The 27,367-nt window shown below is 39.4% G+C and overlaps 4 protein-coding genes across 6 annotated transcripts in view; 1 reads left to right on the top strand and 3 right to left on the bottom strand.

Moving 5' to 3' along the window:
- LOC141905415 (neurobeachin-like) overlaps positions 1–12,732 on the bottom strand; it is a 67,334-nt gene extending 54,602 nt beyond the window's left edge. The window contains exons 1-4 of the mRNA XM_074794272.1: positions 12,446–12,732; positions 6,229–6,246; positions 1,701–1,805; positions 982–1,108 (exon numbers count right to left, since the gene is read on the bottom strand). Of these exons, the coding sequence (XP_074650373.1) occupies positions 982–1,108; positions 1,701–1,805; positions 6,229–6,246; positions 12,446–12,613 (418 nt within the window). The 5' untranslated portion in view covers positions 12,614–12,732. The remainder of the gene's footprint in view (positions 1–981; positions 1,109–1,700; positions 1,806–6,228; positions 6,247–12,445) is intronic.
- LOC141906472 (uncharacterized) lies at positions 7,180–11,554 on the bottom strand. The gene is made up of 3 exons (XM_074795776.1): positions 11,527–11,554; positions 10,143–10,692; positions 7,180–7,246 (listed from the first exon to the last, which is right to left on the bottom strand). Exons 1-3 carry the CDS (start codon positions 11,552–11,554, stop codon positions 7,180–7,182), a joined length of 645 nt encoding a protein of 214 aa, XP_074651877.1.
- Positions 12,733–13,297: 565 nt separating the features above from the next.
- Positions 13,298–23,053, top strand: LOC141905425 (septin-2-like). Of its 3 annotated transcripts, XM_074794286.1 has the most exons (12): positions 13,350–13,414; positions 13,868–13,972; positions 16,142–16,283; positions 16,546–16,659; positions 17,026–17,107; positions 17,944–18,084; positions 18,536–18,653; positions 19,017–19,106; positions 19,541–19,637; positions 19,726–19,882; positions 20,454–20,586; positions 20,930–23,053. In XM_074794286.1, the coding sequence occupies exons 1-12, from the start codon at positions 13,352–13,354 to the stop codon at positions 21,116–21,118; spliced, it is 1,431 nt and encodes a 476-aa protein (XP_074650387.1). In that variant the 5' UTR covers positions 13,350–13,351; the 3' UTR covers positions 21,119–23,053. The 3 variants fall into 3 exon arrangements, with proteins under 3 accessions (XP_074650388.1, XP_074650387.1, XP_074650386.1); XM_074794287.1 differs by lacking the exon at positions 13,868–13,972 and having other exon boundaries at positions 13,298–13,414; XM_074794285.1 differs by lacking the exons at positions 13,350–13,414; positions 13,868–13,972 and adding an exon at positions 14,472–14,873.
- Positions 23,054–23,283: 230 nt separating this feature from the next.
- LOC141905422 (nucleolar protein 10-like) lies at positions 23,284–26,629 on the bottom strand. Its single transcript, XM_074794280.1, has 3 exons — positions 26,579–26,629; positions 24,429–25,801; positions 23,284–24,047 (listed from the first exon to the last, which is right to left on the bottom strand). The coding sequence occupies exons 2-3, from the start codon at positions 25,776–25,778 to the stop codon at positions 23,304–23,306; spliced, it is 2,094 nt and encodes a 697-aa protein (XP_074650381.1). The 5' UTR covers positions 25,779–25,801; positions 26,579–26,629; the 3' UTR covers positions 23,284–23,303.
- Between the last annotated feature and the right edge of the window lie 738 nt (positions 26,630–27,367).

The raw sequence follows: 27,367 nt of genomic DNA, 5'->3' as shown, positions 1-27,367 counted from the left end.
ACTCAAAAAACCTTGAGATGTGATGTTCAGATAAAATGTCGATATTGAATCATGAGAAAGAAAAGAAGGTTAGTGCCACTTAAAGTTATTATACAGATGTGTGAATTAAGAATCTGATTGTGTTTAATGAATTCAATCATCAGTAGCTGCAGTAATTATAATAGTAATAGCGTATCAAACCTCAACCATTTTTAAAAGTGATACCTTGTTTTGCTAGTATATCATTAGGCACTATTTTACCATTTGAGCGAAACTCTACAAATACACATCATCAGTGTAAACAATCAATGGATGGATGAAGGGAGCAGTGGAGGTTTAATACTCCCCCATCTGTTGGGGGATTCAATATATCGGATATCACTCTTTAATCCAAGGAAATAAAGTCTTTTCAATGTTTTTGATGAGTTTTTTTTGTGCCTGCAGTCCATATACCACTAGTCCACTAGTGGTAATGTACAGGACCTCACTGAACACCCACTGGAATCACTTTCATTTTCTCTTAGGTTCTAAACTGTTAAGGAATATTTTAGATCATTTCAGATACAGCTATGAACCGTCATTGTTATATATTACAATATTACAAAGTTACTGATTAAAGTCATTAGTAAATAGTTTTAGGAAAGTAGCTATAGATTAGGTAGTTCCCCCTGGCAAGGCCTGATGGTGATACCGAACTCGGTAGTTTCTCCTGGCCAGGCCTGGTGGTGATACCGAACTCGGTAGTTTCTCCTGGCCAGGCCTGATGGTGATACCGAAATCGGTAGTTTCTCCTGGCCAGGCCTGATGGTGATACCGAAATCGGTAGTTTCTCCTGGCCAGGCCTGATGGTGATACCGAACTCGGTAGTTTCTCCTGGCCAGGTCTGATGGTGATACCGAACTCGGTAGTTTCTCCTGGCTAAACCAGGTTCACACTGTAGTTTGTAAGTTTTGGCTTGGCACATGTTCACCGAGGACAAGTGTCTGATCACTTGAAACGTACCTGCTACGACATTATCAGCGTGTCTTAGTCGTTCAAGTATTTGTTCTATAAGACTGATCTCCGTACACGCCTGTGAATTACGTTTACTTTTTCTCAATATCGCGATAAAAACGCTCCAGATTTCAGCCTGTAATTAAATGAGAAAAACATGAGGAGATTTGAGAGTCTCTCAGCAGCACGCCAACGACTCACTTCATAATTAATCTTAACACGAGAAAATAAAATCAAATTTGTCAAAACAAAAGAACATCAAAGTCACTTCATGCAGATGTTCTCAGACAACAACCGGGTTCTTCGACGGGGGTTCTCTGATGGGTTCTCTGAAGATCTAAGAATGATGTCAACAGAATGTAATTAATTTTGCTCAGTGGAATATCATCAGTTTTACACCTGTCAGGATTAAACTTCCTCTCCTCACTCACTCGTGTCACACTCTCTCATAAACCTCTTAGTTTTACCCTGATTAGAAATTTTCTCCGAGATTTTTGTCGTAATCTCAAATAATCCTCTTCACACGGACACTAATTATTCATTCTTATCGCAGAATTCAATTATTCTTTTATGGCCGGTTTTTATAAGATTCGATCCTCACTTCTGTTAAATTTGAGGCACAGTTTTTGATATTCAAGTCCCAGCTTCGAGATCTAAATCTCAGTTTTAAGATTTTAGTCTCAGTTTTGGAGATTTTCTTGGGGGGGGGATGAGGGTATCTATTTTACCTGTAATTTTGGTTTACAATGATCCAATAATTGCAGCATATAATTGATACTCTCCGGTTCCTGGATGATGAAATTATGCTCCAAATCAAACTGCGCACCGACCAACTATAAATATAAAAACAATACTTCGTTTAGATATTTTCACCTTGCGAAGGGTTAATCATAAGAAATACCAGAACCCTAGTTAACTATAAACACTCACTGTATGTAGTTAAAAAAACATAATGAAATGGTTGAAAAAAAAATAGAAGAGAATCCGACGTTTGGACTCAATTCTATGAGCCATTTTAAAAATCTGAACCATTTTCAAAATTTTACTTTATTGATATCAGATAGTCGCTTGTGTATGGAAACCAACATCACTGAAAACTATTGAGGTTTCTCTCGGAAACTGTTGTTTTTTTCTATAAGTTCTGTGTCGAGAGACAGCAGCAGAGATCTCTGATCATCTCTCATCTCTTAAGTTTTGAGTTGATTTTTAGCTCATTCTAAGATGCATCCTCAACTCTAATAACTATTTTTACTTCTATCGCCGAGCATTTGTCAGTTCGAACTTCACGCGACTCGTGTCATGTACTGTAGACTGATTGATTGATTCTCGTGACAATTCAAAATAGACGATCATTATTACAGTAATACACTGTCTATCTAGTGGAATATCTAATCCTCGCAGTAGGAACAGGAGAAGCCTCTACGTTGAGATGGAGTAACTGTGTCGTGGGATTCATATAAAACATTAGTCGAAGTGATTATTGAAGTGGCAATATAAAACTGATGATGCACGGTCGGAACAGTGCGTATGAGATACAACTACCTACAGCTCATACTCATCACTCAAGTGTTTAAAACATATCACTTTCAATCATTCTACAACAAGAGCTTTTCAACAATGTGTGTTCTGAACTACAAACTAGGATCAAACCCCGAGATAGCACAGTCAGCACAGACCAGGCTCAAACCAAGGATAGCATCGTCAACTCGGACCAGGCTCAAACCAGGGATAGTATAGTCAGCTCAGACCAGGCTCAAACCAAGGATAGCATCATCAACTCGGACCAGGCTCAAACCAAGGATAGCATAGTCAGCTCAGACCAGGCTCAAACCCCGAGATAGCATAGTCAGCTTGACCAGGCTAGGGCTAGCATAATCAACTAAGACCAGGCTCAAACAAGAGATAGCATAGTCAGCTCAGACCAGGTTCAAACCAAGGATGGCATCGTCAACTCGGACCAGGCTCAAACCAGGGATAGCATAGTCAGCTTAAACCAAGGATAGTATAGTCAGCTTGACCAGGCTAGGGCTAGCATAATCAACTAAGACCAGGCTCAAACAAGAGATAGCATAGTCAGCTCAGACCAGGCTCAAACAAGAGATAGCATAGTCAGCTCAGACCAGGTTCAAACGAGGGATAGCATATAGTCAACTTGACCAGGCTAGGGTTAGCTATGTATTAGTTTTAGTGTGTATAAGCCTCAGCTCAGCAGTACTCGCTGTACTACTCAGACTAATCACTTTCATTTTCTTACTTGACGCGGATTATTTTCTGTAAATGTCACTGGCTCAACCTAAATCCCGATGATGATTATAGAATCATAGAATACAGTGAGACATACACAGAGCTAACATCAGCATTAAATGAAATTCGCTGAAACTAATAACATTGATTCACTTATACCCAGACACACACTTACACAGATCCTAATCAGAAAGTGTTAAATGAATTCATGAATTCAATTGCAGCTGAGAATACTGAATCATGCATAACTGTGAAGACTGCTTCAGCGGTGGCGCGCGATTCATGTTTTCTAAGGCCATTTTCTCAGCGGAAAAAACATGTGTCAGTTGAGATGGGAGCAATAAACACTCATTCCACAATACATCCACTCTCCTCATAAATACAAATGACAGGATATAAATCTACTATTTCTGACCAGCACCAGTCACTGATGTTTAGAAGAATCTGTATTCACCGCTCAGCGAGGTGAGGCGAGGGAAAGTGAGGGGGTGAGGAAAGAGAAGGAAGAGGTGTTGGAAATTTATGATGGATTATGACTGATGAGGTTTTACCAGCTTGTTTTTAATATTTCAAAAAGCAATTTCTGGCGTGATTCCGACATGAATTGAATGAAGTTCTGCTGCCGTGATGTTTCACACACAGATCTGTATAATATCTGAAGTCAATGTCTGAACAAATATCAAAATCTACGTCAGAGAGAGAGAGATGAAAGGAGACAGTGCTGTGCCGTGAGACAGAGATAGAGGAGGGAGAGAGAAGGATAGAGAGACAGAGAGAGAGAGAGAGAGGGAGAGGGTCTCATGGTGACAGCGCTGGTCGTGAGATTTCATTTGCAATGAACCGCGATGCAACATTGAGAGTGAAAATGAAATATTGTCACTCTCTAAAAAGTGTTTACGGTGGAATAATAGTCAGTAGAGGGAGGGAGTGGGGGAGAGGGAGATGTGGGGAGTGGGGAGGGGGAGATGTGGGGGGACACACGCGTCGTGATGACTTTCATCAGATCCTGCCATGTGATAAAAATGTCGAACATTTTTTCATCTCTTTCTGCATCTCACGCAAACAATAAACGACACCACACCTTACTGACAAACACTGACAGATACTGCTGCTGCTGCTGCTGTTACTGCAGGTACAGCTGTAATCAGTGAATACCATGGTTACACAATGCAGTATCATGTCAGCTTATTACACAGTACTCATACATGATCTAATTACACAAACAATTGTATAATGACCTTTAATAGTTTAATTCCAATAACAGGACGGAGCATGGGAAACTCGTCTAACCCCTCACAGTCCGAGAACCTCATATAACCCCTCACTGCAGGGACAGTTCAAACATTTTTATGAGGTTCCTTTCAGGGGGCTTTCATGGTTGTAGTTCACCAACTCTCATAGAGGCAAGACAGGGGATGTTGAGGGGATGTGAGGTTGATGAACCCCTAGTGGATGATGAGAGACTGTTTTGAGTTGATAATCTCTGGAATTGTCAGTTATAGATGGTAGAGTTGATATATCGTGTGTATTCGGTGGGGACTAATGCCTGGATCCCATCCATCAAATAGTCAGACCCGCCCGGCTATCAGTCCGGCACGCAGTGACCAGTTGCAATATCATCAGTATTTCCATCGTGTAAGAACTAGTCGTCCAGATAGATACCTACTTCCTGTCTCTGGATACTGACTTCCTGTACACTGTGATCTGAATCTATAATCAGTTATACCGGTAACCCCCCAGTCTCTCACCACAGTGTCGCCCCCTATCACCCAGTCTCTGTCACCACAGTGTCGCCCCCTATCACCCAGTTTCTGTCACCACAGTGTCGCCCCCTATCACCCAGTCTCTGTAACCACAGTGTCGCCCCCTATCACCCAGCTTCTGTCACCACAGTGTCGCCCCCTATCACCCAGCTTCTGTCACCACAGTGTCGCCCCCTATCACCCAGTTTCTGTCACCACAGTGTCGCCCCCTATCACCCAGTCTCTGTCACTACAGTGTCGCCCCCTATCACCCAGGCTCTGTAACCACAGTGTCGCCCCCTATCACTCAGCACCATCACCATCCATGCATTGCATTTATAGACAAATAAATAACTGAACCAAAATGTGTACAATTTAATAATATAATGTAACAGAGTATAGTAAAGAGTGCCACACAGGCAGGTGACCCAGTCGCCACGCTTCATGAATATTGAATATTCATGAATAATTAATGAGTTGCTTAATCAATTCATTCAAATGACAATAGTTTCAGCATCTGTTGACAGAACGACAGGCAGACATCATATAGCCCCTCTATAACTATGAAAGACATATCTCACAACCAATAGTGCGAGATACATCATGATATCATCTCATCCTCCTCCCCATCTCTAAAGTATTCTCCAATTATATAATGTTAATACATGAACATGAAAAGTAATTGAGGAAGATTAAGTTATAGCAGTAAATACTATACTATATTGTAAGGTAATAATTAAGTGTAAAATAGTGACTAGTCTATAACTGAACTATTAGATCTATTACCGTTGAGAGTTTTTAAAGTGAATTCACTTAGATTTAAAGACATTGTAATATATAGCAAAGTGCTGATGTGAGATGACACTTATTGGGAATACAGATAGTTAATCTCAGGGAGGTACAGATGATAGTTTCTATCAGAGGAATCGGCTATACACAGCACATTTAGGATGCTACAGACATTTTTGTACAGTCGCTCGCAGCCAGTATTCTGCCTTCATCAAAATATCTTTAATCAGTCACAATCAAATTATTTTCATCAAGCCTCGGGATACGGTCGCATAATGTCTTCATTCAAGATGGCCGAACGTAATGTTTAGAGTAGGTTAGCGTTATTAGAACTGGGTTTAAGATGAGTTCAGGTTCAAACCAGTCAATTAATATACGATATGAATAAATGATAATATGTAAGATGATTAAAAACCACAAGCGAAGAAAGGAAGGAAAGGGGGAGGTTTAAAACAGATTCAGGCACAAAAAAACAACTTACGCTCGGATCCACAAAAACCTGCAGGATAAAAACATAAATAAAACACACATTTTAAATCAATTAATACTCTAATTAATTAATTGAATACGTAATCAGTTAAAACTATTATTTCGTTTTATGGTTCTAGAATGAGCCTGAATTTCTGGACTCAAACTGTCAATAGTTCAACGTTTTCGATTCAAAAATCGTTTCTAGTTTTGAATTTTTGATGCCATAAAAAGAAAATTCATGCGAACTCACAACATTCAATATTAAAATCACTGAAGAATTGTTTATTAACAGGGAAAACATAAAACATGCTTTCTATTAAATCTTCTATAGGTCAAATTTCATGCAAACGAAAGGAAACGATTGTCATGATGTCACGTGACCCCAAACAACGGCCGACCGAGTTCTTTTTCCCTGTCCCTTTATTTGGCGCTCCTGATTTTGGTGTAAAAATAAGTGGTCTATTTCTGACACAGATTTTTATTCTAACCTTAAATCTTATACTTTACACCAAACTATGACTAAGGGCTGTTTATGTACATAGCCAGGTGTCAGACACAATCAATAGCTGTATAATAATGAAGATAATAGCGTGAAAAAAATGATAAATGATATCGAGATCTCATTATGAGATTCTCAGTACATTATCACACACAGTATCTGAGACAATGAATAATTGATCACCGAGATATCAGTGAGATCAGATGAATTTCTCTAGGACCCCGTTCCCTCCTGACACTATTCACTCCCCTCACACTTAATCACTATCATTATCACACAGCATTCTGTGATTGCTGTTCTGATTGATGAACTCAGATCCACAGTCATACTCAGATATGGGGTCCAGACATTCTGTAAACCACAAACCCAGTGCTGGTAGAGATATTTCGACAAAAATTTGAAAGCATTGAATTCAGATTGCTTGAACGAGCGTGACGATTGGAAACAGTTATGTATCAGTATCTATGGTATCAATGATGAGCTGATACTGCTGATACTGCTGCTGCTGATACTGCCGCTGCTGCTGCTGCTATTGAGAAAAACATGAATTGTAAAACGTCAATGTATCATTGGCAACGAAATAAACAATCAGTTAATAGCTATATTCGGTGTGTCCCACATCAACATCAATATACATCAACACTTCGTAGTCTCAACACTGATCTTATTTGATGTAGAATTCCTACATTATGTAGTTAACTCCTCATTCTCCCTCTCACTCTCATCCTCCTTCTCATCCTCAAGGCCTCGGGAATCTTTAGGAATACACCAATCTATTTACTCAATGATAAAACAACAGGTGTCTGTTTCACTCTGCTGCGCTGTCAGGTGCGGAGTCTGTTCACTTTTTGTAGTTCTCTCTCTTCGTATTATTGTTTTTGGTGAATATCTCCTGCCTCGTGGATACGCTATTCTCATCAACAGCTCCCATCCACATACTGCTAGGAAATTGAATTGTCTGTGTGAGTTATGTCACTAAATCAACTTCCTACTGAAAAAATATCCGATAAAACAGCGGAGTGCGGGACCTGAGGACTTGCTGCTGATTATTACCTCCCAAATCAATACGTAAAAACATGTTTTTCTTCATTGCAAGAATTGGATTCACTCATAGACCCCAGTTCTAGTGATTTCACATATAAAACTAGAACTGATCTTATATCTGAAACCACATTCCAGTAGTCTTAAATACAAGACTGGTTCCAGTGATCTGAGATATGAGACCAGGTGTAGTAGTCACAGATATGAGACCAGCTGTAGTAGTCTCAGATATGAGACCAGCTGTAGTAGTCTCAGATATGAGACCAGCTGTAGTAGTCTCAGATATGAGACCAGGTGTAGTAGTCTCAGATATGAGACCAGCTGTAGTAGTCTCAGATATGAGACCAGCTGTAGTAGTCTCAGATATGAGACCAGCTGTAGTAGTCTCAGATATGAGACCAGCTGTAGTAGTCTCAGATATGAGACCAGCTGTAGTAGTCTCAGATATGAGACCAGCTGCAGTAGTCTCAGATATGAGACCAGCTGTAGTAGTCTCAGATATGAGACCAGCGCTGTAGTAGTCTCAGATATGAAATTCCAGTAGTCTTAAATATGAGACCAGCGCTGTAGTAGTCTCAGATATGACATTCCAGTAGTCTTAAATATGGGACCGGTTCCAGTGATCTGAGATATGAGACCAGCTGTAGTAGTCTCAGATATGAGACCAGCTGTAGTAGTCTCAGATATGAGACTGGTGTTTTCAATAGGCCCTATTCGACTATTTCAGTAATAAATATAATGTGTAATGTATGGGAATGTTGAGTGAATATTGGAGAATTGAAGAGTACTTCACACAAATACAACCGCATTCTATCTACATCTATCAATCAATATTTCATTTTTACAAAAAAAAAACAAAATAAAGAGTTAAAAAATGTTACGACTTGAAAAACATAATTCAATAGTTGTTCTTGGATAAATTAGACAGGATAGAAATTGTGAATGTAAATGAAGTCACCTGCCAGAGATAGTTTCACACTTCACACCAATTAAACTGGGTGGTAAACTGAGGGATTTTAGTTATTTCAGTAGATTGTGTTTATTGTAAACAATTATCATAGTAGTTGTGTATGGCAGAGAGTATTATGAATGAGACTATAGCTGGTCACTCAATCACTGTGACCCTGACCCTAACCTGTCATTGGTCTAGAGCTGGCAATTATGCAAATGAGTCTATAGCTGGTCAATGAATCTGCATAACAATAACCCTAACCCTAACCTGTCATTGGTCTAGAGCTGGCACTTTATGCAAATGAGTCTATAGCTGGTCAATGAATCTGCATAACAATAACCCTAACCCTAGCCTGTCATTGGTCAAGAGCTGCTCACCTGATATTTACAAACAGATCCCACCTAGGGTTAGCGCATGGCTCCTAACCCTAGCTTTTGATTGGTGTATAGCTGGTCACCTGATATTTACAACCAGCTCCCACCTATGGTTATCACATGGCTTCTACCCCTGCCTTTGAGAAAATTTTGAGGCTGGGAGACCGAGACCGTCCACCAGCCTCCAATAGTCCCATTACCATAATTGGGCACAGCGTGAATCCTCTAGATGATAATAGGATGTGAAGTGAGGTCACTCACTAAACCGGCTTATTAATATATGGAAACAAGGATTAAATATGAGGGGATGTAATGAGCTGTGATGAGTAAAAACTGAATCCATTGAGAACAAACGAGGGATGAGAACAACTCCTCGCTGTACGTGTCACTGGTGTGGTGAATACAGACATACAGGTACGTGTCACTGGTGTGGTGAATACAGACATACAGGTACGTGTCACTGGTGTGGTGAATACAGACATACAGGTACGTGTCACTGGTGTGGTGAATACAGACATACAGGTACGTGTCACTGGTGTGGTGAATATAGACATACAGGTACGTGTCACTGGTGTGGTAAATACAGACATACAGGTACGTGTCACTGGTGTGGTGAATACAGACATACAGGTACGTGTCACTGGTGTGGTGAATACAGACATACAGGTACGTGTCACTGGTGTGGTGAATATAGACATACAGGTACGTGTCACTGGTGTGGTGAATACAGACATACAGGTACGTGTCACTGGTGTGGTGAATACAGACATACAGGTACGTGTCACTGGTGTGGTGAATACAGACATACAGGTACGTGTCACTGGTGTGGTGAATACAGACATACAGGTACGTGTCACTGGTGTGGTGAATAGACATACAGGTACGTGTCACTGGTGTGGTGAATACAGACATACAGGTACGTGTCACTGGTGTGGTGAATATAGACATACAGGTACGTGTCACTGGTGTGGTGAATACAGACATACAGGTACGTGTCACTGGTGTGGTGAATACAGACATACAGGTACGTGTCACTGGTGTGGTGAATATAGACATACAGGTACGTGTCACTGGTGTGGTGAATACAGACATACAGGTACGTGTCACTGGTGTGGTGAATATAGACATACAGGTACGTGTCACTGGTGTGGTGAATACAGACATACAGGTACGTGTCACTGGTGTGGTGAATACAGACATACAGGTACGTGTCACTGGTGTGGTGAATACAGACATACATGTACGTGTCACTGGTGTGGTGAATACAGACATACAGGTACGTGTCACTGGTGTGGTGAATATAGACATACAGGTACGTGTCACTGGTGTGGTGAATACAGACATACAGGTACGTGTCACTGGTGTGGTGAATATAGACATACAGGTACGTGTCACTGGTGTGGTGAATACAGACATACAGGTACGTGTCACTGGTGTGGTGAATACAGACATACAGGTACGTGTCACTGGTGTGGTGAATATAGACATACAGGTACGTGTCACTGGTGTGGTGAATACAGACATACAGGTACGTGTCACTGGTGTGGTGAATACAGACATACAGGTACGTGTCACTGGTGTGGTGAATATAGACATACAGGTACGTGTCTGTCAGTATCAATATTCATCTCTCTCTATCTCACTGTATTTCAAACATTGATCTATTCATGTATCATCTATTTGAATGCAGTAAATGCAGTTTCACATCAGTGACAAATACATATCAGTTAATCTATAAGTTTTCATTTTTGATCATTGTAATGTATCATTAGTAATTCAGGGGGGATAGAAAATAAAGGTTTATAAATAGTCAGGACTCCGATACCAAACTAACATCCTCACTACCCTGTGCAGGCAGGCTACGTGTCTGAAACATCAATTCATTATTCTTAATCAAACAGTTATCAAGCACTGGTAATGAGAGAGTGAGTAGTGAACTAATACATTGATTACAATACATCAATCAATACCAGTCAGGAACCACTTATAAAATAATCCAGCAGCAAGTCAGCAATCATTCATAAAACACCCCAGCAGCAAGTCACCAACCGTTTACAAAACACTAAATCTACATTTTAAATTGAAAATCTTCACAGCTTCAATAAGATAAAACTGACTGTAGGCCTATGCATGATTCGAGGAAATGCTCGAAATGATGACAACTAGTGTCTTATCCTTCATGTATAATTGATGAATACTTGTCTCGACGCTCAAATGAACACCCACACAACTGTATAATGTCTGAAGTTTGTTTGTTTTTTGTAAGGAGTCAGTGATGAAGCAGCAACAAGCGGCATCTCCTCAGATATTGTGTTTAAAGGCGGATGCTAGAATAGTGAAAGCAGCTAGTCAACTTCTGAATACAGTAGTGAACAATGTGATACCTGGATGTAGCAAGGTATTATCAGAGATTTATAACATGTATTAATCCTCCTTTCAAACCTGATTGCATCGTGAAACTCTGCCACATTCCACCCTCGGCAGGGATTTGAACCAGATTGCATCGTGACACTCTGTCAGGTCATGTTCCTCCCTTGCAGCGATTCAAACCCGATGGTATTATGAGACTCATGAGTACTGATTTTTCTATAGTACAAATTCTCACGTATCCATATGAAAGATTCTTTTATTCCCTACTACAATATGTCTTATCTTCGCTCCGAGTCACTGTCAGTTGTCAGTTTCTGCCCTTCAAATAGATTCTGATATTTCTATATAAGTTCACAGCACTGAATGCTGTATTCTATTCAATGATATATTAGTCTGATAGGGCAGGGCAATAAAACGTTTTCACTGATAACATTAATTTCTGCAAATATTTGCTGAATATGAGACTGCATGAAATGGTAATACAACAATTACTGAGCTGTATTCTATCTCTACAGTTATACAGGGACTGTTCTATGTAGGCTACAAAAATCATTTTTTCAAACAGAAGGGTGCTGCAAACAGATGTTAGGCCTATACTTAAGGTTATGGGCTGATGATTTGGGTCACGTATACAGAACTTTTTTGTATCCAACATGAACCTAGAACCTGCAGAACATTGTATAAAAAAACCTCAAAGAATCACTTAAAAATGGATGGAAACTTCCACAGGATGAGATCATTGTGCGATGGTTTACTGCGTAACAATGGATCTGGTGCTGTGTGATTTGTCATTGTACAACTCTCTGCAGTACGTTCACTATCATTATTAGCAGTCAGTAGTACTTCAGTGTCAGTGTCACCAGTGAGTGCAGTATGTTTTGAGTTGAGGTTTAACCTTGTGGAGGATTTCTTATCAACATTAACAGCTGTTAAATCGTATTACATCCACTTTACTGTTGCATCCACCTGAGAGTGGACCTCCTAAACTTACCAAATTCAATACAGTATCGACTACATCTTTATCAGAGACCTGTCCAACCTCTATCAAACCGATCAATAATCCGAACTTCAGTTGAACATTTCCGGGTAATTTCAGTATATCATCGACTGTTTTAACGTCTTTCTCGTCGACTGGTTGACTCGGCTGATCTGAAGCCATATTCACACACCGGTTTCTGTTTCAATCTGTTAGATATTCCGCTCCGACGCCAGTATATCCAATAGAAAACAGTGATTTTATGATAATTTTCTCGCAGTATTTCACAGCGATACACCTCGATCCGCCATTTCACTTCCTGCTTCAGGGCGGTTAATACACGGCCGCCGCTGATTGGCTTTAATTCATTTTTCTCCCCTTAGTTATCTTTATGAAAAAAATAAATATAGTTTTATTAGATATTTGACCAGATTTGATAGAATTCTGTGACAATATCGTGATTTCTAGAGTTCATTCGGTATTTGTTTACTGAAAGGTTATATACTGTCCGCGGTGAATAAATATAAACTCGCGCACGCGTGGTTCGATGGACGGCGCTTACTGACGTCATCGAAATGGATGCGCATACCTGACTCGAACCCTAACCCTAGCCATCGATTCACCAGTGAGTTCGAATCCCAATTATTTGAATGGCCCGAAAAATATTCATACTTCGATTATAGTGATCTACGAAAATCTTTATCGAATGAATTGAAAGAACGATATTGTTAAAAAATTTCCTAATTTCGAGGTTTTGGAAGAAATATCATTTGAATTGGTGTTTTTAATGGGTATTCGACCTTGATTTGGGATACCGCGCAGGCGCACTGTCAATATGAGTAATTTATTTCCGGGTTGACCCAGTATTGAACATTGAATAGAGAATCATCATAGAAATATCCGTGAATAAATTACCAGTAAATGGAAGGTGGCGCCGTACAAAGTATTAAAATGGCTGCTGGAGCTGAAATCCAACGAATGCCGGTAAGAATAACCGTGAATTTATAGCGATCTCAGTCGATTTCAGGCTCGAATCGACCGTCGAAAGATTACATTTCAAAACCGCACCCGTTTTGAGTCGGGGAACAGAGGGGATGCTCGTCCTGTCTGGCTGTCAGACTCTTCTGCTGCTGTCAAATTTAATCATTCATCTCTGTGTGTATGTCCTGTTAGCCTGATTTGTTTATTTGTTAATTACTGATATCTGTTTAATTAGTGTCATCTCGTTAATGATAAAAGCATGCAGCGTAAATCATAAATTTATATATTACAATAACTAAACTCAGCCGCATGACGAAACCAGTTTTTAACTTGAGGGAGGAAAGACGTGGTTCGATTATCTGGAACGGTTTTAATTATATGTAAATAAGTGAAGTGTTGTATGAGTCATATTTCTCTCTCCCTGCGTGGTTGAATCCATGAATGACTTTCATTCAGATTGAAGACTCATCGACTATTGACTCCTCTTCACGGAGTCAAACTACTGACTCTTTGCTGGATACTAGTCGGAATATCCTGTCAATAACTACTGAAATATCAGAAGCAAGTATCGATCAAAATATTACCCAAGACTAATCATTCAACTATAGTTAATCAATGCTTTATCACTCTTTCAGTCAAACTCACTGCTGAAGTCATCATAGTTCTGGGACATACGGATCTTGGAGTAATCATTGAATAGGCTAATGCAGTGATTACTCCAAGATCAGATTTATTGTGTTGATGACCTTACATCAAGTAATTTGAATTGGGATGACTTCAGTAATGCAACGGCTTATCAGTCGAATGGCTGTTTAACAGTTTCACTGATACTGCAACAGAGTTTTAAAAACTCACTACTTAGACATTTTTAACCCCCTGTCCCCCATGACATCACTTCATCGAATAATTCAGTATTTCCCATTCTGCAGTGAGTTTTTCACATGTTTAACATTATTTACTCAAGAATTTTGACGGTAATCGGGGCCAAAGAATGAATAACTTTGTTAAAGCCTGCAGAAAAGATTGTGTTAGATTTTGGTGTTGGAATGAATGAGATTTATAACTCTCAACTGCATGAAAAAGATCCCGTTACTATAGATAGTGTTTATACTCATTATTTGACTATCAGCTGAAAATTATTGATTATTAATAAATGTCTGTAAATAAATCAGTCTAGATTAGTCATGGTGTCGACGATAGATGGCAGCACGTGCTGATGGTAGCAGCTGGTCTGTATACTGTGTTGACGCAGTCACGTCAGTCTCTCTCTGTACATGGATTAACAATGTATAGTAGTTATTTCTCACAGAAATATTCGGGTACCTACGACGAACGTAGATCTCATTTAGACGGATATAAATATTCTAGTTCTAGTTTAAGACGGACACCGTCTACTGCTGCTGCTGCTGCAGCTACTGTTAGTACCAGTAGTCAGTTGAGGTGTGGTACTGAAACCACTGATGTAAGTCTCTATGTCTCCTCATTCAATAATGGGCTGTATATTTTTCTGTCTGAAATCACTATTTAAGAAGTTTATATTCTGTGGATATTAAAAGATCTGTTTCCATTCAGTCGTCCACAGTTGTGTAGTCGAACTGTAGTCCTAACTGAGTGCTGTTAATCCTGTTTTTTTTTTGTCCCATTCAATCAAGTATGGAAAGGGTGTCACACACTAGTGTGTGACACATGTACCGGTTTACCAAGAAGATCAAGTCAGTGTATTGGACACTGTGTGACTCTAAGATGTGGACACTAGTGTGACTGTTGAAGTCAGTGTTCAGTGTGACCAGTGTTTTACTCATTGTACTATTGATTTAGGTGTATGTGTGGTGAACTAACAAACTTCGATACAATTTGAAGTGAACAATCAATCAATAACCTTCATATATTTATACATAATTAATGAGCAGCAGTATTTTAGTATTTAAGTTACACATAGAAACTAATGATTGATCGCGATATAGAAATCTGTTACATATTTACAGTTCTCTGCTGATGGATCCCATACCTGCTATAAAAACATAACATTCATCATTATACCGCAGTCTGAATTCATTATTGATAACTGAGAGGTTGGGGGGGGATGTGGAATGTCGAGTGATAAACATCAATTCTAAAGAAAGTAATGAATTGACTGTATATCTGAGCGAGGCGTATAGGACTGTACTCGCTATAGAGTTAAACTGTATTGATTCATTATTTAAATACATGAAGATCTCGTGTTCTGTGTGTAAAACACCTGCTTATATTAGATAACCAACTGTCGCATGTCGAATGATTCACAACCACATCGCAAAATATACATATATATATATATATATCCTGATTCTATTAGTATTTCAAACATCGCTGCGACCAAATGGTCTCTAGTGACTGATATTTGGTGAACTCTTCAGTCGTGTGGTTTACTAATGACAGGCTGTGATACTCTGCATCTCTCACTGCTTGTTCATACTCTCCTCTGCTTTAGGCATCGTCTCGCGCCGTTGGATTTATTCCAACTACATCGAGAGAAAAACTCGACAATCGAAACAACAAAAAAAACTATTGAGAATTATTTTAAAGTTTCAACTCAATTGTTAAACAGTTTCGAAAAAACTTCTAAATTTCTTTAAATTTTGGGTTTTTCTCTAATACTGAAGTAGACAATGACTCTGACAACATCTCGTGTCTATGGAAACCATTATTGCAACTAAGTTTAATGCGAATAGAAATGCTATCTCGTTGTAGAGGGCGCCGCACGCTACTCTGACGAAACCTCAAGATGTGCGACCGTTGAATTTGAACGGCCATGTTGGATTCGACAGTCTTCCCGATCAGCTCGTCAATAAATCCGTATCTCAAGGATTCTGTTTTAACATCATGTGTGTCGGTAAGTTTTAGAATTTAGTTCAACTCTGTAAAGAGTTGATATCCTGGATCCAGTTGTAAAGAGTTGATATCCTGGATCCAGTTGTAAAGAGTTGATATCCTGGATCTAGTTGCACAGTTATGGCTTGGATCTGAGTCTCTAAGATGACCTATGTGCGAAGTGAAGTGTGACTCTATGATTTAGAGTGAATTAAAGCTAATTTTCTTTCAATGATTATGGTTGTGTGAAGCCATTTTATAATATTTGTTTGTTTTATTTTTAGGTGAAACAGGAATTGGCAAATCGACGTTAATGAATACATTGTTTAATACAGAGTTTGATTCAGGGGCGTGTTCTCATGATCTACCAGGAGTGAAACTTAAAGCTCATACATATGGTACTTACATCATCTTACCCCCTCTTACCCTAACCTTCGTCTTCCCCCCTCTTACCCTAACCTTCATCTTACCCCCTCTTACCCTAACCTCCTTCATCTTCCCTCCTCTTACCCTAACCTCCTTCATCTTACCCTAACCTCCTTCGTCTTACCCCCTCTTACCCTAACCTTCGTCTTCCCCCTTCTTGCCCTAACCTCCTTCATCTCCCCCCTCTTACCCTAACCTCCTTCGTCTTACCCCGTCTTACCCTAACCTTCGTCTTCCCCCTCTTACCCTAACCTCCTTCGTCTTCCCCCCTCTTACCCTTCCCCCCTCTTACCCTACCCCCTTCAATCTGTTATTTATATGTTTTCTAATATTTGTAGATTTACGTGAGAGCAATGTGAGATTAAAGTTAACCTGCGTTGATACAGTTGGATTCGGGGATCAGATTGATAAAGAGGAGAGGTACGATTTATAATCACAATCCATTTCCACAGTTCTAGGCTCAGTTCCACAGTTCTGGATCTGGTTCCACACTGAATCCAGTTCCACAGTTCTAGGCTCAGTCCCACAGTTCTTGATCTGGTTCCACACTGAATCCAGTTCCACAGTTCTAAGCTCAGTCCCACAGTTCTGAATCTGGTTCCACACTGAATCCAGTTCCACAGTTCTAAGCTCAGTCCCACAGTTCTGAATCTGGTTCCACACTGAATCCAGTTCCACAGTTCTAAGCTCAGTCCCACAGTTCTGGATCTGGTTCCACACTGAATCCAGTTCCACAGTTCTAAGCTCAGTCCCACAGTTCTGGATCTGGTTCCACACTGAATCCAGTTCCACAGTTCTAAGCTCAGTCCCACAGTTCTGGATCTGGTTCCACACTGAATCCAGTTCCACAGTTCTAGGCTCTGTCCCACAGTTCTGGATCTGGTTCCACACTGAATCCAGTTCCACAGTTCTAAGCTCAGTCCCACAGTTCTGGATCTGGTTCCACACTGAATCCAGTTCCACAGTTCTAAGCTCAGTCCCACAGTTCTGGATCTGGTTCCACACTGAATCCAGTTCCACAGTTCTAAGCTCAGTCCCACAGTTCTGGATCTGGTTCCACACTGAATCCAGTTCCACAGTTCTAGGCTCTGTCCCACAGTTCTGGATCTGGTTCCACAGTTCTGAATCCAGTTCCACAGTTTGTGTGTTAGAATTTGAATCCGACACTGTTAAACTGGCTCCTGAAAATCAACCTCTAATTTCATTATGTAAATCATGTTATAGTAAATATTTTCTGCTATTGTTTGTGTTTTCAGTTATAAAGCGATTATTGATTACATCGATAAGAATTTCGAGGCGTTTTTACAAGAAGAATTAAAGATCAAACGAGCTTTACACACATTTCATGACACGAGAATTCATGTGTGTTTATATTTCATAGCTCCGACTGGACATTCGTAAGTATTACCGCTTCATTCATAACCCACAGAGTCAGTTGTAATGACATCAGTTGTAATTCTTGAATTCTCAATGAGGAATAAGTTGCTGGCACCCTATACACACTTTCTCTTCAGTCTGATAAAATGGAACCTCATTACTAATGATGTAACAATTGCTCGGTTATTACAAACATAGAATTTCATCCCAAATTGGACAATTTTAAACATTTCATATCTTCTTGATGTAACAAACTATCGGTTATAACGAACAGATTTTCTGGTGCCCTGATGTTCAATGTAATGATGTTACACTGTAATAATAAAAGCTTTCATGGTAATTGTATGAATGATTTTTGTGTAGATAGTGACAGCTGGCCGGCTTACTCGCCTGCCGCAGATTGTTTCATACATCAAATATTGATAGTTTGTAGGTTATGTTTCAATAGTTCTGTATTGCGGTTTATTTCAGGTTGAAAGCTATTGATTTGGTGACTATGAAGAAACTCGATAGTAAAGTCAACATCGTTCCCGTTGTAGCTAAAGCTGATACAATCACTAAAACTGAATTACAGAAATTCAAAGCCAAAGTAATGAAACTTCTAAAATCCTACTGAATGAATGAGAATATCGGAAAAATCCAATTTATGATACTTGGATCCAGTTCTTGTGTTAGTTGTTAAGATTTGACGAAAAGAGGAAAAACAAGACTCTAAATACAAACCTAGCCGAACTGAAGAGCTGGGTTCTGATTTTTTGAGAAATAATTTTTTATCAAATCTTCCACAATATATCTGGGTTTGTTCGACATCATAGAATGTTAAATCCACTGTGTATTTTATATAAACTGATCGTCGTATGCTGTGTTTACTGTATTTACAATTTCAAATCTCGAGAGTCGAATTAAATAGAAACCAAATCTGAATCTAATGGTGATAAAATGTGTTTCACAGATAATGAGTGAACTGGTGAGCAACGGAGTTCAGATCTATTCATTCCCTACTGATGACGAAACAGTGGCGGAAATCAATGCACAAATGAATGTAAGTTACATTTCATGTTTAAATAGAAATACCGCAATGTTGTTGATGATATTTATCTGAAGATGGGATTTAGATAAATCCCTGAAATGAAGAACGAATGTCAAATGAGAAACTTTTGAATGTCATCGTTGTAGGATTATTCATTATCTTCATCACTGAGATTAAATCAGAATGTCGAACACTCAGTAAAAATTTAACCCTTTCAGTGCTGACTAATCAATACTAAAAATTCCACCCTAGTGTTAAAGGTATAAATAAAACTGCGAAAAATGTATTCAAATCTTACCACGATAAGTGCCTTAGATGATGACCAAAAATTATGAAATATCGCAGTCTTATATTTAATATTCTAGACATTACGTTTGATGTAAAGAGAATTCTTATGTAGAGTACATCAGTATAATAGTTCATATTTGTGTCTGGTATGATTATAGAGTCACGTCCCGTTCGCCTGTGTCGGAAGCATGGATGAGATTAAAGTCGGTAATAAGATGGTGAAAGCGCGGCAGTATCCGTGGGGAACCGTACAAGGTAAATTCGTAACCGTTTGCATTGTTGCGTCGGTCGTTTTTTCTGTTCAAAATTTCTAAAAACAATTTTCTAAAAAATATTTTTTCAGTCGAGAATGAAAATCATTGCGATTTTATAAAACTACGCGAGATGTTGTTACGCACGAATATGGAAGATTTACGCGAGAAAACTCATTCGAAACACTACGAATTATACCGGAAAAACCGCTTAATATCGATGGGATTCGCTGATAATGATGGATCTAGGTACGACGATATTTCAATCATCACACGGGGCTTGTAGCGAGTCTGATAAAGTCTGAAAAGTGCTATTGGAAAAATTTGGGATAGGTCCCGATTGTTGGTTACTTTTCAGATAAAATCTTAAAAGTGCTGATTAAGGACTTAATGTCAAAAAATTATTCCAAGACAAATTTTATTGTGTCTTTCTGTTTAAAATAAAATTTTGGTTTGAAAATTTTACTACTTACAGTAACATCGATGATGTTAGATTTATAAAATCAATTCAATCAGCAGTAATTGACACTAGTCGACAGTAAGAGTTTCAAATCTGATTTCACTAACTTGCAGTTAAAAAAAAACTGATCAGTTTTGATTAATATTTGTTCTAATCGAAATTAAACCAATAGTTAAAGTTGTAATTTTTGGACAACTTCATTTTAGATAACCTTTCATAATCTATATTGTGAATTTTTGCATTATCGATTAACATTTGACACTATTTTCGATGTTTTCATTTTAACATTTGACGATGTTTTGACATTTGAATCAATCGGTGATGAAACTGTGGACGTGATTGTTGTATTATTTATTTCAGCCTTCAAGAAACTTACGAACAGAAACGTCAGGAACATTTAGCGCAGCTCCAAAAACGCGAGGAAGAAATGAGACAAATGTTCGTAGTTCGGGTGAAAGAAAAAGAAACCGAATTGAAAGATTCAGAGAAAGATGTGAGTTAAAACACGGTTTTAAGACTCCTTCGCCGTTTACCAAATTAGAAACCAAGTTTACTTAGTGTGGATGATAGAAATTTGCTTACAAAACCACCAAATAAACGGTTTACCGAGATAAACAGTACCGATTTAGGAGGAGTCTACTGTAATTGGGATATGAAAGTGATGCAGATGCTTCCTCAATTAGAAATTTTCTCCTTTCAAACATCCCGGAATGATTGATCTATAGGGACCTGTAATATTAGAGTAGGATGAAGGGGGTCTGATACCGTCTGGTTCCATTCCAGTTTTCCCGGTTAAAGGACTATAACTTGACATTTTGTCGTTTATTCTCAAACAGTTACATTTGAAATTTGATGCTCTGAAGAAACAGCACGCGGAGGAGAAAAAACGTATCGAAGACAAACGTAAATTCATGGAGGAAGAGATTAATCTGTTTAACAAGAAAAAACAAGCAGCAACGCTGGCAGCTCAACAGCAATCATCAACTCTATCGGCTACTATCGGTGGCAAGGGCAAGAAAAAATAAACCAGCCACTCTAAAACACCAGCGAGTGGAGGGTAGGGGAGTATCAAAAATATTGCAGCTTGGAGCAAACTACTTCAGCCTGGAGCCACCCTTCCTTTCAGCCTGGAATCACTCCACCTTCTATAGCCTAGAACTACCCTCTACAGCCTTGTGCCAACCCCCCTCTGAAAAGTACGGGTCCAGGCTGAGCGAAGGGATGCAGTATCCAGGTTGCAGATTATTTTGGTACTTGCATTGATGAAGCAGTAGAGACTGACTACATGTATATGTAATTAATTATTAAGATCGATTCGGCATCAATAGAAGAATTCGATTTAATACAAACATCTGCTCAATAATTAGGTAAAAGTGGCTTTGAATAGTGAATCGGTAGTTGTAGTGATTTTAGTGGTAAATTGTTGATGCTGTGCCTTCGATAGAGAGTAACGTGTTGTTTCAGTATTACGCGATGTATGGAATATTTAAGGTACATTCTGAGCAGCTATAACTCGCTTAAACGAAAACAATGATATAGGATTCTAGTACCGCGCGTCATCACCGCTGATCGCGGTACCGTATCTAGTCAATATCTACTTAAACCGATATCAATACGAAGTGACAACGAAAATAAGAAACCATTATCAGCAAGACTGTAGTGAACTGATATAAATCTCAGTAAAGTTAACGAATAAAAAAGATTTTTGTGGAAACAGTTTATTTCCTTACAGTTTCGAGGTTAATTTTAAAAAAAATAGTGAAGGTGAGGTTTAGTTTTAACCTATAAACTGTTAGGAAATAAACTGTTTCTACGAATCTACTGTGGGTTTTTATTCGTTATCAGCAAGTTCAGAATGAATAGAAAACTGTTTTTGAGACTGTAACCTGTAATTCACCTGTGTACAGTAGAAGTACATGTAGTAGTACTATTTTTTAAGTAGCAATATATATATAAACCTAGAACATGAAACAAAACCAAATATCAACCAAAAAAGGGGCCGTTTATTAAGTACATACACATCTACGCAGCAGGAGACAAAAAATTCCACTTTTTCCCCCATGTACATAATGCTTTAAATACAAGGTACAAGCGAACTAATTGCGAACTCTACTTTATAAACGGCCTCAAAAAAACTGTATCTTTTTCTCTAAATGTATTAAATGTTTTTATAAATGCTTCATGTATTCATCAATAATTCAATCTATATTCACTAGAAATTTTTATTCGTAGTTGTGTAAATGGTAAACATATATATAAAATGCTTGTATGATAATTAATTAGTTATAGATAGCTAAGTGTAATTAATGATTATTTAATTAGTTATGTTTTTGTACTCCGAGATCAAAATTCCTAGAATAGATTTTGCCCCCAAAAATTAATAGATTTATGAATAATTCAGAGATTCAGCGAGAGTATTTACAACTGAAATATCTATAGCTTTTCATTACGCAAAAAAATTGATACCTCTTCCAAACTGAACTGAGTGCATTTTATTAATCGTTGCATTTATAAACATTTGAGTTTAAGAGGTGCCTGGCTACACTGTGCCATCTATTACTGATGTTCGACATTTAATGCCCGAGCGCCATCTAATAAATAAAAAGATAACTCCCACGACACGTAGAAAAAACTACAAAATTTTAGAAAATGTTTCAAAAAGATTTGAGTCTAATTCTCTGGTAGTTTATCTTCAATTGCATTAGACAGTTGTCTACTGAAACCATAACTCTCATAATGTCGTAATGGCCCACTGACCAGCCGGAGAATTGTTTCCATGGCGCGTTGTGAAACTTTGTGATGATGATGCAATATTTGTGTATATTATAAGTGTCAATATCTCGTATTGTATTGTGTAGTTATTCATTGATAAAATCATTGTAAACTGTGCATTTCTTTATTATGCAAATTTATTTGTATTGGTTTTATCAAGAAGAGAATGCTTCGTATGAATTCAAGAATATTGATTTTAGTTGTCTTTTCATTGCTGTTGAAGAAACTTCAAGTGCTGCCCCGTGGATTCAAACCCTTAGAGTTTATCATTTCGAACTGTAACACCTATGGACGAACCGTAGAAGTGTAACTGAGTCCTGCTGCCGGGCATCCAGACAGTGAACCTCCTCTAGTGCTGCCACCTGAATTAAAACTGCTCCAGATTGAATGAATAACTATTGAATGAATACATAGAATATTGATTTATTTCATTGATATTCAAGTGACCCTTTTCCCCATCCAGTATTTATTAGTTGGTTTTTTAGAGGGTAAATCTCCGGCTGATCGGCGTATCTTGCGTCTCTCAACGTGGTGCGCGTGATTCTTCTCGCGCCATTTTTGCTCTTTATCCGATTTTCTCAAGGTGAAGGTCATCTCGTGTCCGCCGGTGATCGATTTACGAACTCCGGTTCCGTCGTCTAAACTCTTCAATCGATCGGCGAAACTTGATTTCGATTTCCGATCAACTTTCGACGCGGTCGAGTTTTTATTTAAACTGGCGACGTCCGACGACGATTTCAGTTCCATGAATTTAACCTTCGTTCCCGCGTCCGTATCGGCGCTGCGGTTACCGCGACGACGCTCTAGGTATTGTTGTTCTCGAACGAGACGATGTTGTTTACGGAATTCGCGTCGTAATTCCTGATCGTCGTCGGAGCTACTTTCCTCGTCGCTACTCGCTCGTCCATCCTCCTCACCCTCCTCTACCTCTTCGAACTGAGCCGCTAATATCGCCTGCTGTTGTTTCTTCTGTTTTTGTTTGTCTATTTTTGAAACGACGGGATTCAGTAGTTTATATTCGGCGCTCTCCGTGTCCACCTCGAAATCCGGATTCTCAAACATCGCCGTGAATCGAGAATCTTTCAGTAAATTACTCGCTGCTTGCGCCTGTTTCTTCTGTTTCTTAGTTTGCGGTACGTCTTGTTCTTCGACCAATAGTTTTGCGGCTAGAGCTTTATTTACCTGCAAAATATAAAATACAAAACTCACTTTTAGCGACAACTAGAACCATCGCAACTATTAACAGTCGACTCGTCTAAGGTCCGATCTGAACAACTCTAGGAGATAAGTGTTTAACTCAGAGGTGTCTGGTAACTGCTTAACTCTTGGTTGGGAAAAACTTTCACGGTCCAAGAAGGTCGGACTTGAACAGTGTATATTGTTTTCAGGAATATTAGTCATAATCATGGACATGTTCTTGACTCAAGTTCTAAAATGGTCTTACATCTAAAGATGGGTCAGTCGGATATAGAACCAAAGTGAGCTCGCTGGCCTTATTAAATCTAAGATGTAACTGACTCCCTGAGTGAGGGATGTAAGCAGTACTCGTTTATCTGAACGTACCTTCGGAAGTTTCTTGACGATAACCCGGTTCGAGCGCTGTTTATCAATTTTCTCTCTGATTTTCTGTTTTCTGTAATCGTCATAAGCGAACGGTTCGACGATCGACTTCGCTTTATGATACAGTCTCATATCGAGGAAATAACCGTGCATGTACGCTCTCAGTAGATTCGATCCGATCAAATGAGTTAAACCGAGTTCGTCTAATTCTTTACGAGTAACGAATTTATAATCGTCGTAAACCGTCGGTAGATTGCTCTCTTCTAACTCCTCGGTGAGGTTATCGAGGAACGCGCACCATTTCGGCGCCGGGCCGAGAGCCGGAACGAAATACGCCAACATCTTCGGCGCTTCGTTCGCCATGAAGAATAAACCGGTCTCGTCGCAAACGCATAAATCGTTTAAATCGGTTCCGGGTTCGATCGACGTGAACGCTTTTCCCGTTTGACGCGACCATAATTTCAAAATCTTTTTATCCATCGACATGACGAGGTCAAGGCCACCCGCTCGGTGGAATTCCAGCGATTTGATTGGTAGACCGTACATGTGATCTTTAGTAACGAGTGGTTTAGACGAGCGGATATCGTAGAGTAAGATTTGACCGGTGTCGGTTCCGACCGCGAAATTCAACGCGTCGCGATATTTTAACGATTTAATCGCCGGGACGTGTTTTATATCTTCATCCATCGCGGCGACCGCTTCGGCGCAATCGAGAATCCCGGCTCGAGTCCGGTCACGCGGATCCCAACATTCCACTTTACCTTCCGACGTACCGCACGAGAATAAATAATGATCCGGATTAAACTCGCAACAATTGATTTCCTTTGCTTCGGTTTTGATGGAATTCATAAACCGGCCCTGTTCGAGATTCATTCGATAAATCTCGGGACTGACTCCGACTACGTAGACCTCGCACGTCGATTCCAGATACGCGATATCTCGACCGAACTTCGGAACTCGCGTGCGATAATATCGGCCGAATTGAGCGTGGAATTCGAGATATCGATCGCTCTGCAGTAAAATCAGTTTCGAATAATCGTCCGATAATAAATGCATTTTAACGACTTCGGAATCGACGCAACGTTCGAATTTCATCGACATCTCCGCGACGTCATAGCAACGGATTCTCGGTTTATAAACGCCGCTCGTGTAGAGATATTTACCGTCTCGTGATAAACGCATACAGTTACTAACGGTCGGCATCTCGAAATCTTGCATCAACGTCACGCGTCGTCGGATATCGACGTCTTTTTTCTGAAGTTGTCGTTTTTTGCGATCTGATAACCACTCGGGGAGACTCTTACCCGCGCTCAGGTTATAGATCTTTACATCGTTAGGATTCGACACCTGCATCTTACACACACATTGACACCTGCCTAATAAATAATAACATGAAAATAGCTAAATTTCATCATCCTCTAAAATTGATCATCCGGCTGATAAGGCCACAGCAACGACAAGGGTATAGTCTGAATACCAGGGCTGGGTTTCATAGATGTGGAAGAAAAATAGTCCCTGGGAACATTTTAAAACATGGTTTCTCATTGTAACTATGAGTCTATGGTGGTTGTCACCTAGATTGAGGATTTACCCCTGGCCTAGAAGAGAATAACTTTGATACTCCAGTCTACGCCCAGGTTCCCCTACCCAAATTGTCCACTATTAGGGAACAACGGCTGGGGGACTAGGACCAGACAAGGGTGAGCAGGGTGCTGCTAACTTAGTAGCGTGGAATCAGAGGAGGCAATGATTACCTTGTGTATTGTATGTAGGATTTTTTTTGGGAACAGACTACTTCTCCTCTGCTTGAAGGAATAAGCCCTTTCGGCTTGGGTTTATGTTTGAAGTGGGGGTAAAAGTGCAGATCCGCACCTCTCCGCGTAACTGGTTCAATCAATTACGTTAAATATCATTGTTTCAGATTCAGAATGTCATCAGCAATTCAGTACATTGCCATTGGTTAATTTTAAGATATCTTCACTAGAAAGTAAGTAGTAGAAATATTTTAGCCAGGATTCTGGCAGTGGCATTCATCAGCAGATTGCGTCAATCACGAGAGGTGCGGATCTGCACTTTTACCGAAGTGGGATACTCTGATGATGGAATAAGAGAATTGAGGGTAAATTTATGGAGACATTTGACGATCTACTTACAATTAAAGTTTTAATATCAGGTCGAGCTTTAAACACGTGAATGCAATAAACTTAATTGAATTGACTGATTACGGCGTCAATAAAACCCGGACGAGGATTTTGATATTCAAATCCCGGTTACGGACTCCGAGGATGATGTCTGAAACCAGAACTCGAAAAACCGGGCCCTGTGAAACACCGGATGAGCGGGAAAACAATCTTTGAAGCAATAGTGCGAATAAATAAGCGACAAACATAAAGTGGAGGGAAAAACGTATATATTTCAGTGGGTTAATCAGACTAACATTAGTCACTTCCCCAGTGTCTGATGTTTTCTCGGCGGCCCAGTTTTTGAGACGAGCAGGAGAACATCTCAGGTTGGGTTTGTGAAATATAGTAGTAAAAACTTTCTTTTAATATCTACAAGTTTAGTGCATGGGTTCAATGTTTAGTTGCAAGCGAACAGACCTTATAACAGGCATAAGTCTGTAAAATTGACGAAAACAGCTAAATCACTGATAGACAAAACGTTCAGATAGTTAGCGTATGATAAACTGTAGAATTAACGACTTATCATTATTAGGAAAGTAGCCCAATTTCCAAAAGGACCAATAAATGAGTGTGATTGTTGGGCAACTTCTCTACGTCCTTTAGCTAACACTCCATACGCATTATACCAGTTAATTATCCAGGAGCGATTAGCGGAGAGTTCAGTATCACAGGGCTTGCACCATGTTCTCAAATCTTACATTTTAAGTTTGCTGTTTTGGGTTTTGTGATGTTTGTGTGGGGTTTTTGTCTTATTTCTGT

This window comes from Tubulanus polymorphus, chromosome 5 (assembly GCF_964204645.1).
Source record: "Tubulanus polymorphus chromosome 5, tnTubPoly1.2, whole genome shotgun sequence".
NCBI lineage: Eukaryota > Metazoa > Nemertea > Palaeonemertea > Tubulaniformes > Tubulanidae > Tubulanus > Tubulanus polymorphus.
This window is presented reverse-complemented; position numbering and strand designations above follow the sequence as displayed.

What these genes read in the sequence shown, in the direction of transcription:
- LOC141906472 (XM_074795776.1), bottom strand. Translation starts at nt 11,554, where the DNA reads ATGTGGCAGAGTTTCACGATGCAATCAG. An exon ending in GAGTTTCACGATGCAATCAG is followed by an intron (nt 10,693 to 11,526) that starts GTTTGAAAGGAG and finishes TGATACTGACAG; the next exon opens with ACACGTACCTGTATGTCTAT. An exon ending in CACACCAGTGACACGTACCT is followed by an intron (nt 7,247 to 10,142) that starts GTATGTCTATAT and finishes TTTTCTCAATAG; the next exon opens with CAGCAGCAGCAGCGGCAGTA.
- LOC141905425 (XM_074794285.1), top strand. Translation starts at nt 14,628, where the DNA reads ATGGTAGCAGCTGGTCTGTATACTGTGTTGACGCAGTCACGTCAGTCT. An exon ending in CAGATTGATAAAGAGGAGAG is followed by an intron (nt 17,108 to 17,943) that starts GTACGATTTATA and finishes TTGTGTTTTCAG; the next exon opens with TTATAAAGCGATTATTGATT. An exon ending in AAATCAATGCACAAATGAAT is followed by an intron (nt 19,107 to 19,540) that starts GTAAGTTACATT and finishes GTATGATTATAG; the next exon opens with AGTCACGTCCCGTTCGCCTG.
- LOC141905422 (XM_074794280.1), bottom strand. Translation starts at nt 25,778, where the DNA reads ATGCAGGTGTCGAATCCTAACGATGTAAAGATCTATAACCTGAGCGCG. An exon ending in TCGTCAAGAAACTTCCGAAG is followed by an intron (nt 24,048 to 24,428) that starts GTACGTTCAGAT and finishes TATATTTTGCAG; the next exon opens with GTAAATAAAGCTCTAGCCGC.